Source organism: Arachis hypogaea, chromosome 10, assembly GCF_003086295.3.
Source record: "Arachis hypogaea cultivar Tifrunner chromosome 10, arahy.Tifrunner.gnm2.J5K5, whole genome shotgun sequence".
NCBI lineage: Eukaryota > Viridiplantae > Streptophyta > Magnoliopsida > Fabales > Fabaceae > Arachis > Arachis hypogaea.
Genome location: NC_092045.1, coordinates 110,104,327 through 110,115,453, shown reverse-complemented (window position 1 = coordinate 110,115,453; position 11,127 = coordinate 110,104,327). Strand labels below are relative to the sequence as shown.

General features: G+C 28.6%; 2 protein-coding genes across 3 annotated transcripts; both read right to left on the bottom strand.

Moving 5' to 3' along the window:
- Nucleotides 1-419: 419 nt before the first annotated feature.
- LOC112716501 (UDP-glycosyltransferase 83A1) lies at nt 420-3,224 on the bottom strand. 2 transcript variants are annotated; one of them, XM_025768423.3, is made up of 3 exons: nt 2,672-3,224; nt 998-1,471; nt 420-796 (listed from the first exon to the last, which is right to left on the bottom strand). In XM_025768423.3, exons 1-3 carry the CDS (start codon nt 3,141-3,143, stop codon nt 600-602), a joined length of 1,143 nt encoding a protein of 380 aa, XP_025624208.1. In that variant the 5' UTR covers nt 3,144-3,224; the 3' UTR covers nt 420-599. The 2 variants fall into 2 exon arrangements, with proteins under 2 accessions (XP_025624208.1, XP_025624207.1); XM_025768422.3 differs by having other exon boundaries at nt 420-1,471; nt 2,672-3,221.
- Nucleotides 3,225-5,354: 2,130 nt separating this feature from the next.
- On the bottom strand, nt 5,355-8,752 carry LOC112716500 (UDP-glycosyltransferase 83A1). Its single transcript, XM_025768421.2, has 2 exons — nt 8,184-8,752; nt 5,355-6,347 (listed from the first exon to the last, which is right to left on the bottom strand). The coding sequence occupies exons 1-2, from the start codon at nt 8,659-8,661 to the stop codon at nt 5,470-5,472; spliced, it is 1,356 nt and encodes a 451-aa protein (XP_025624206.1). The 5' UTR covers nt 8,662-8,752; the 3' UTR covers nt 5,355-5,469.
- Nucleotides 8,753-11,127: the final 2,375 nt, after the last annotated feature.

The following is an 11,127-nucleotide window of genomic DNA, read 5'->3' as shown; positions in this document are numbered from 1 at the left end:
ATTCTAATAATTATATATTGTACTGATATTCCATTAATTCCTAACATGATTCTTTCATTAATATTACCATTTTACGTACCATGTATAAACACGAAAAGAAGTAGTCTGGTTTGATTTCCTAAACCAATAAAAGATTAAAATATTGACTTGTGTTGTTGTCATGTATGTGATGCACGGAATATATATCTTCGTTAATTTATGTACATCATTTTTAGGGAGAAAAAACAGTCTAACACATTCTCCTTGACTTTAATAATTGATCTGATAACATTATTAGAAGATGGTGTCAAGCTTTTTTTGCTTATTATTAAGAAACTTAATTTAATTATATTATTTAAACACATGACTTTTTAAAACTATTTATTGTAATATGTATAAATTTATAAAAAAAAAACTCTAAGAATAATTAGCATTGGAGATAAATAATTAATCACAATATTATTTATTATTCCAAATGTGATCGGATACATGAGATGGGCAATGAGCAAATAAAGGATTATTAGGTGAAATACATTTCCACATATGCAAATTGAATAACGGTTTAATAATGATTAAGCTTCATTTTTTCACTTTATTAATATGATTGTTTTATAAAAAATTTAAGACATAGTTTGTTCTTCCTTTTTCAACCATGCAACAAATTTTCTCAAGTTCTCTCTAGATGCACCTCCTTTTTCATTGTTGCTCTTCAACTTCTTCTCTAACTCAAGAGACCTTGACTTTATATTCTCATCACCAAGAAGTTGGTCTACTTTGGCCTTTATCTCTTCATGTGAAATTAGTCCATTTTCATCACCTTCAAATCCCAACCCAACTTTCAAGTCATCACAAATATATAATTTGTTAAGAAATTGATCACAAAAATATGGCCAACACAAAAATGGCACCCCATTAGACAAAGATTCAATGGTAGAATTCCAACCACAATGAGTAACAAAACAAGCAATAGCAGGGTGGCTCAGTACTTTTTGTTGAGGCGCCCATCTAACTATCTTACCTCGGCTCCCAGCCTTGAACTCATATTTGAAATCTTGACGCATAACCAAAAGAAAGGGTTTGTTTGTGAGATCAAGTCCAAGAGCAAGTTCTACAAATTGTTTCTCATTGAAATGAGTGGTGCTTCCAAAGGCAACATAAAGAACAGAGGCAGTTGAGTGGTTATCAAGCCAACTCATACAAGAGAGATCTTCTTCCAAGAATGATGTTGTGCTATCTTCATTATTGTTACTTTTCAATAATGGCCCAATGGGGAGTAGCTTTGGGAAACAAGACAATGCTGCATGTTCAAGTTCATTTGTGGTGTTGCAAAAATACCAATCTGTGGAATATTGAGTTTTTGTGAAGCTCAACAAATATTTAAACATCTTCCTCTGAGTTTCTATTTTTGGAAAATTTGTCCACCAGATTAATCCTGTGTCCATTTCTCGAATACTAGGTGATAACTGAAATCTCCTTTCTGCTGTTGGAGCTCCTGACAGTTTCAAATGAAATACAAAAATGTTTGGAATACAATATGTTAAACAATTAATATTTTTTATTACTATTATATTACGTGTATACTAAAATGAGCTATAATAAATAGATAGTAATATAAAATATATATTAAAAATAAATTAAATAATATATATAATATATATAAATATATAATAATTAATTTTGATAACTAATTTTAATATATAAATAGTATTTTATTTTTGTAATATTAATTAATATTTATTTTTATATTACTAAAATTTAATATAAAAAATATTTTTATTAGTCAAATAATAAAACAATAATAAATTTTATTAATAATGTATTATTATACATAAAAAAATACATGAAATTTAATTACGCATGGTTCATCAATGGCCGGAGTTTTCTATTATAAAGAATAATGTTTGACCAAGCTAAGTAAATAAATCATGTTCGTGAAACATATTATAAAGAAAAAATATAAAGAACCAACTATAAACATAAGCCAATTTAAATTAATTTCTTTTATTTTTAATTTTAATATTCAAAAATTACGGTAGTAGAGTATTATTTTTTTTACTTTTTTAATAACAAATTTATTTTTAATTAATTAACTTTAATTGACTACACTCTTAATTAATTCTCTAACAGAACTGCATTATGAAATATTAAGTTTGATTTCATACACTTCAAACGAAAAATTTTCTATCAAAGCAATTCACCATAAAAATAATCAAACATCTTATGAATGCAAAATATCAATTATTACTACTATGTTTTTATATTTATTCATTTTTTAATTATAAATATAAATAAATTGTCATAAAATATTTTATATTTTATATCAATGTAACGTAAGATGATTGTTTTAAAATATCAATAACAAAAAAGAAAAAACAAAAATACTGATAAAATTATTACTAAACAAAAAACTATGTTTACGTTCAAAATCAACTATCAAAATAATTATTATGTATTTGTATATAAATATATGCATAGCTTAATTTATTTTTAATATATATTTTATTTTTTAATGTATATTCTACTTCACTAACATGATTATTCCTAAATAGATAATATTTGTATCAAAGCTTATATTATATAATTGTCTAAACCAATAAATTAAGGATATGCAGCAAAAAATATTTGCTTTTAAACAGATATTATAAAACTAACAGAAATGGAAGCATATATATATATAGGAGTATATTATTACCTTGAGAATCTATGATTCCATCATCAATAAGCTTGGGAATGTTATACTGCATGGCAAACAAAGCCGCTGATGCAGGCCAAAAGAGAGCTCCATTGATTCCCATTTTCTTTGCAACTTCCAAAGCCCACCCCATAGTTCCATCATAAACAATACAACTTATTGTAACTCCATCATTCAATCTAAGATCTTCGATTAGCTTCTCTAACATAGAGGGCATGGTCCTTAACATAGAGGTACATAACTCTCCTATATTTCTTCTATCATCCTCAGGTTCCAGACCATCAGGGATTGACATCAATTTTATTGATGATGATCCGTTGATGGAACTCATCACCACCTTCTCATGTATGAATTCTGTGTTAACAAAGATGATGTTGCAGCCATGATCAGCTAATTTCTGTGAAAATGTCATCAAGGGATTAACATGACCTTGAGCTGGCCATGGTAGAGCCAGAACTGTTGGCGTCTTCATTATTAATTTATGGTATTGGGTTCATAGTAACTTAGATCTATGCAATGGGTTAATATATACTATGAATTTTCAAAATGATCATCGTCATGGCTTACATGATGTGTGTGTGTAGGTTATAGGAGATTCCAAACGGGTCGATGATATTTGTCAGATTCTATTTTGACTAGTAAAGAAAAAATAATATTAGAATATTCACCTAATATACTAATACTGAAGAAAGTTGTTTGAAATTGAGATAATTTAATATTTAATATTTTGAATTGCTGTATATATTGTATTGAAAGTAAAATTGTATTTTGCATGTAGGTGATGTAAAGAAATTTGAAGTGTTAAAGGAGAAAAGCTTTTATTGAAATATATAATAAAATTTTCAATTTTTACAAATATTGATTATTTAATCTCTTTAGAATAAGAACTTTAACAAATACTTTATATATTAAAACCCTTATTTATTTTTAATTGAAACTTACCACTTTTTTAAAAACTTAAACAAGCAAATGTCTTTTGAAGTGAAACTGAAAAAAAGAAAAGTAAAGTTATTCATATTCATATAATATTATAGTATAAAACCGTCAACACTAAGAAAAAAGGAAAAGAGAAGGCCGCCGAGACAATAAGTGTATGTCATACTTTTCTTTCTCGTTTAATTTATAAATACCAAATAATAATAGGTAATTGCTCCGTTTCTTCAAGAAATTAATTATTTTTCAATTATATATTATTAAATGGTAGATTTATTATGTATAATTTAACACATAAAACAATTATATTTTTAATCAATTTAACCCAAACAAATATAGACTTTAGAATATGCGCTGCGCATATGTAATAAATTAAGAGTATAGAAAAAATATAATATTTAAAAATCGATTCAGATATGATACTACAAATGTAAATAAAATGTATAAATAAATTTATTTATTTTATATGTTAAATAAAAGTATAATTAAGTTTATTTTATTATATCATAGTACACGATAAAAATAGATAATTATCCATCAGCTCGGAAGCTTAATGACTAATCCTTCGAATACTGCAGAGGCACACAAAATGGACGATCCTCCCAAACAAGCAAGCTCCATTCCCATCCTCTAATGAATATCGAACACGAGAGAAATAGTTAAGGAACACAGACCCTAAACCCTTGTCCATTTGTGCCAACTTGCGTTAGTATATAATTTATCCTTTGTCTTCGAAGGATACATACCAAAACAATGGCCTAATAAGTATTTAGGCCCATAGCTTTCGTGTTTAATTAGTTAAGGAAAATTAATTTTGTTTTATATTTTGGTCCCATAATTAGCTAGTATAATTGTGTATTAATATTAAATACCCAATATATTTTCATATATCGTTATATCGATTAGAAAAAATATAGATAGATAATAAAAATAATAAATAATATAAACAATAAATATATCGGATGTTCATTTCACTAGATGTATAGATGGTTATTTTAATATTAAGATTTAGATGATTAATTTAGAAGTGTAATGTGTTTTTATTTTATTAATAATTGTTCATATTGTTTAAGATGGTTATTTACCTAACACTCTTCGATAGATTAATGGTAAAAGCGTGCGCGGAAGTGATGATCAAGTGGTTGATTATTTTGTTAAAAAATATATATAAAGCAATATAATAATAAATATACATATATTTATACATAAATATATTAATAACTGATTTTAATGTACAAATAACATTTTTAAATAAATATATTTAAATGTATTGATTTTTTTTTTTACATTTTTGTTAATTAATCTAAACTACCTTTTAACGTAAACATCAAAACATAAATTAAAACTCACATAATTGATATTATAAAAATATAAATTTTACAAATAATCGTCGGTTACTTATAAACTTAGTCTTATAACTTTTGCTAACATTACTATGATCTATACAATACCTCCCGAGTTACTAAAGAGATTATTATCGTATACATTTGATAATCTACTTTAATTAAGGTAAGGTAAAAACTCATTTATTTATCTAACTGTTTTTAAAGAAAAGTACAGGGTATTAATAGATTGTTTGTCAATTTATTGTCAACTATAATTAATTATTATATTTTAAATATATATATAAAAAAACACATTTAAAAAATATATCTATAAAAGTATTTCTATTAAATACAGTCATACAAAAAATATTTTTACTAAACACATTCATAAAGACATTTTCATTAAATACATTTATGAACAAGAGTTAATAGAAGTTAACAGAAAATGCTATTGCATTGATAACATAACGAGATTATGTTTTTAATTATCAACTTCTTACCAAAACAGCCGCACACATATAAGTGAATGAATTAATTAATCTATTCCTTCAACCACTTAATGAACTTGTTTAAGTTCTGGGAAGAACCACCTCCTTGTTGAATGTTGTTTTCTATCTTCTTCTTCAGCACACGTGACCTTAATCTAATGTTCTCATCAGCAAGTAGTTTGTCCACTTTGGCTTTTATTTCCTCACGCGAGATCAATCCATTTTCATCCGAATCAAATCCCAAACCAACTTTCAACTCATCACAAATATACATTTTGTCATAAACTTGATCCGAAAAGTACGGCCAACACAAGAAGGGAACTCCATTAGACAAACCTTCAATGGTGGAATTCCAACCACAGTGACTTATAAAGCAAGCTATAGAAGGGTGACTTAGGATCTTCTGTTGAGGACCCCATTCCACAATCTTACCCTTACTCCCTTCAAATTCATGCTTGTAAGAACCATTTTTGTTGTGAACGGAATCTTGACGCACCACCCAAAGAAACGGTCTTTTTGTTAACTCAAGTCCAAAAGCTAGCTCGCGAAACTGTGTTTCGTCGAAAAGAGCAAAACTTCCAAAGGCAGCATACACGACAGAAGCGTGAGGCTGTTGATCAAGCCAACTCATGCAAGAGGAATCTTCTTCCCAGAAAGATGTGGTAATATAATTTGTGTTGTAGGTTCTTAACAATGGGCCAATTGGTAAGATCTTTGGGAGAAAGGAGAAAACTGCAGGCTCAAGATCATATGCAGTGTTGCACAACCACCAGTGTGACATGGTTAAAGCTTGTCCGCAATGCGTTATATAATCGAATAGCGTCTTTGCATTTATTGGATCACTAGCAGTGTTTGACCAATACAGGGTTTCTGTGCTCATAAGAGCCATGCTTTCTGATAACCGAAATGTCCTTTTAGTGACTGGGAGTCCTGCAATGTAATGCAAATTCAGGTATTAAAATTGGTGGAACTCAGATGTAGTCGACTTCATGTGAAGTTGATAACTGAAAGTTCGTTAGATGATTTGATTTATTTGACTAAATTTTCATTTAATGACTCTCGACTATCAACTTCACGTGAAGTCAACTACACCTAAGTTTCACCATCAAAATTTCAGGGGAAAAAAAAGAAAATACTCAAAATGGTAACTCAATAGAAATTACTTTATCGAATCTTCATAACATATAGCCTGATGTCTGATGTATGTAGTTTTGCCAAAATCTAATTATGCTTTTTTATAAAAAAAATTACATGTATATAAAAAAATTAACCACTAAATTAATCATAATATATTTTTGTATATATGTGTGATTTAATTTATATTTAATATGTATTTTATATTAATAATTAATTTTTAATAGAAAATATTAAAAAATTAATACATTTTTATTAATATTAGCCAATAATTTAAATTAATACTTTATTTTTATATTATTAGAATTTAAAATTTAAAATTTAGTATTTAATATAATAAAAAAAATTTAGTATTAACCATGTATATTAATTAAAAAAGATTGCTCTGTTTAATATGTTATTTTGGGTAAGAATTCTTCTTAGAACTTAAACCATGCACAATGCATAGATTCATTCATATTTTATACTGAAATTTCATATCTTATATAAAAAATGAATTTAACAACAAAAATAGAATTCTCTAAATATCTGATGGAGATATAATTATTTATGTACATTCTTTTATTAATTTAAACTCTTAAAAAAATAATTGCATGATATAATATAAAATATTTTATTAAGATCTTGCCAACTTCACCATAAATTATACTTCTAGAATATTTTGTATTAGGCAAGGACTTTTGTGATGGATTTTAATAGATTAATGACAGATATCTTTATATCGTTATTATGTATCTGATCATTTCCTAAAAATAATATTGTCAAATTTTGAATTCATTGTTAATTTACAACCAAATTTAGTTACAATTTTTTATAACATTTGTCTAATAATCGTCGTTAATCCAAATCTGAAAACCATTTTTCTTAATAGAGGAAGTATATGGAGCCAATAGAATATTTGTATAATGTGTATAATAAAAGTTTAGGGATGTCCGATTCAGTATTAGAGATATAACTATTAGTGTTACCTTTTTCCATTAGCTTAAGTTTTTGGGATGAGTGGTTTTATGACATGAGATGTTTATTATTCCTAATATACGGATAGTTATTCTGGATAGTATGGGTGATGTTTATTTTGTAACTCATATAACTCATTGTACATATTATACAAATATTCTATTGGTTCCCTAGACTCTTCTTAATATGATAAATGATAGCCACAAATTTTATTCGTCCATAGTTTTGCTTAACTTTATTTTTAGCTTTTGCGATAGATGAATCCGCTGATAAAAATTTTGCCACTCTAAAAATATTATTTTTGTTGATGTTTTTAATATGAAAATAACAGAAAATATTTTTGAAAATAAAAATTTTGACAAAACAATACAAAGATATCACACAATAATATAAAAATTCTATAAAAAGTTAAAAACAACAAAAGCATTTTTTTTTGTAAAAATAACAGAAAAATTAAATTATTTCATAGTAACACAAAAGCTAACGGCTACCCATATTATCCCTTTTCTTTTTTAATCCCTTCGTGGCATATATTATCTTTCACTATAGAGCATAAAAGGTTTTAAAAGTACTGCTGAAGAAAGCGCATTGAATAGTAGCTGAAAACAATTTTTTTTTTAAAACAATAAGTAGTTAGGGTTTAAACAAAGTGGTGAAGTGATATTATATTGTTACCAGAAGAATCTATGATGCCACGATGAATGAGCATAGGAATATTGTTCATCAAAGCAAACATAGCTGCTGACGCTGGAAAGAAAAAAGCGCCTTTGATTCCCATCTTATTCGCAACTTCCAATGCCCATCCCATTGATAAATCAACAACCATGCAACTAACTCCATAATCTTCTATCAATTTCTCAAGAATTGAAGGCAATCTGCTTTTCAAACCAACACATTGTTTGGCGAAATTGGTTCTTTCGTCCTCAGGGCTTAAACCATCCGGGACGGAAACCAGTTTTATTGGTTCATCATCAAGGGTATTATTGTCTTTTTCCCTAACCATCATGGAACTCACAAAACGGTTATGGTTGATCTCCGTGTTAACAAAGATGACTTTGCATCCATTCTCGACCAGCTTTTGTGAGAAGCTCATCAAGGGAGTGACGTGTCCTTGAGCTGGGTATGGTAAAGCTAGCACTATTGGAGTCTTCATGTTTTTGTATATTACACTTTCAAGTTGGTTTCCAACGTTGATCTTTCACACCACGAATGAAGCTCTACTTATATAGTGCACCTAAAATAAGACTAATTCTTTACAATTGTCATAACTAATCACGTTGATTCTTGATTCTTTATAACCAACGAGTTAGGCTAGCAATTTCTGGCAAAGGGGTCACTCTTTCAGTCTTTCTCATACATAAATGTTTGTTGGGTCATGCATGATAGAAGCCCCAAGGTGAATAGGAATAACTTTGTTTGTATGAATGCAATAATATGCATAACCACTTATCTTTTTATGTATAATAATTTATAGAATTTACAAACGAAAAGAGAAAATGAATGATTATGCATATTTTTGTAGCATTAAGTTTTGCTTACTTTTATAGAAGAATAGTGTAACAAATGATTGCAATTTTTTCATCTTCTTTCCTTGTTGGTGGTTGCTAGCTAGAATTTACCGTTTCTCGGCTTTTATTTTAACATTTGTTTGTAGCTTTTAATAAGCACGAGATGCAACACATGTCAATGGAAAATGATGCAACTTACACACTTCACTCTTAGGATATGTCTCCTTTTTGGCATTGTAATTGTCATTTGTTGTGACTAAAACAGAACATCTATAGAAAAATCAATTGTCGTAAAAAATAAAAAATAAAAAATGTGATTAGGTATATAAGGTTGGATGACATTTATTATTTTCGTATATGAAGCACATGGAATTAGGGGGTGGCAAGTGGAGAAGCCCGTCCCTCTCCCCAAAAGTCCGTCCTGTTTCGTTTAATAAAGTAGTTCTAAAATCTCACATTGTCCTGCTTAACAGTGGGTTGATAGGCCAAGTCCACCAAATTCTTTTTTTTATTATTGAATATTAAATAATATATATAATTTTACAACTATTTTAATAAATTTATAATAATTTTTAAAGATATAAAAAAATTATAATTTTAAAGTCACAAATATTATAATTTTTATAATTATAAATATGTAATAAATATAATCCTAAATCAAGTTTTTTGAAACAAAATAATAAAATTAATATTGTCCAAAGTAAAATAAATATTGTCCAAAATATATAATTAAATATCTACAAATTTAGAACGTATAAATCAATCAAACGTAAAATATAATCTAAAACACTAAATTAGAACATTTTCAAAAAAATCTTGAACCCGACTGAGAGGTCCGTCCTGCCCTGTCAAAATCTGCCAAAACTCACGATTTAAACGGTGCGGATTAGACGGACTTTTAATGTGTGATAATTTCAATTTTTCAGCCCCGTTTGTTTTTTTTTTTTTTGGCGAATTATACGGACCGATTTGATGAGTTTAGGCCATTTGCCACCCTTACATGGAATGGAAGATGAAAAGAAAAGCAGTGGGAATAAAGAGAGATAATAGCAAGGTTGCGAGAACCGGACCGGTCAATAAACCAGTAAGGTTACTGGTTTACTGGTTCGACCGAAGTTCAACTAGAGTTCAACCGGTTTTAATTAAATATTAAAAAAATTATATATAATTTTAAACACATATATTCATCCTATAAGTTTTTACCAATAGAACTGAGATGTTCTGGATTTCATGCTTTGTAAAACCAAAATAAAGAAACTCTTAATCAGAAATCATAATTAACAACCACTCAGACTTATAATTATAATCAACAAAAATAAAATAAAAAAAAACAAAAACAAAAATAGCAACTCACAATGGTTACAATCAACAACAAAAAAATGCAACAGCAACAAAAGTTCTGTCCAGAAATCAGACTCCAAATTCAACGGAAGAGCAATTCAAAATCTGAGGATCATTATAATCAACTCAAATTTCATAAACATTGGCAACTCAGAATAAAATAACAAATTCACAAAATCAGTAACACAAATATCTGAGGATCAATAACAAATTCTTTCCAGTAAATTTAACAAAATAAACACAAGTTTCATAAACATTGGTAACTCAGAATAAAATAACAAATTCACAAAATCAGTAACACAATATCTGAGGATCAACAACAAATTCTTTCCAGAAAATTTAACAAAATAAGCACAAATTAACAAAATCAGTAACTCATAATGAAAATCCTAAATCAGCAATTCAATTATTAACAGTAAAATCAGCAAACAGAGGAGACAAGGAGGAGGAGGCGACACCGGCGAACACAGTATTATCAAAATCCAAGCCACAGTGCTTACCAGCGGCGAGGAGGATATGGAGTGACAACGAAAACCAAGGAGACGGCGACACCGGCGAAGAGAGAGCGCGCGCTCAAACAGAGGAGACGACGGTCACAGAGCTTCCACACGACGGTGAGGGAGCTTCCTGCGACGGTGACACAGCTTCCCAGGACAGCGACGGAGCTTCCTACAACGGCAACATAGCTCCTACGACGGCGACGGAGCTTCCGAATGCGACGCCTCTACCCAGCGGAGACGAGTTCGTCGATGACAATGAAGCGTGGTTGT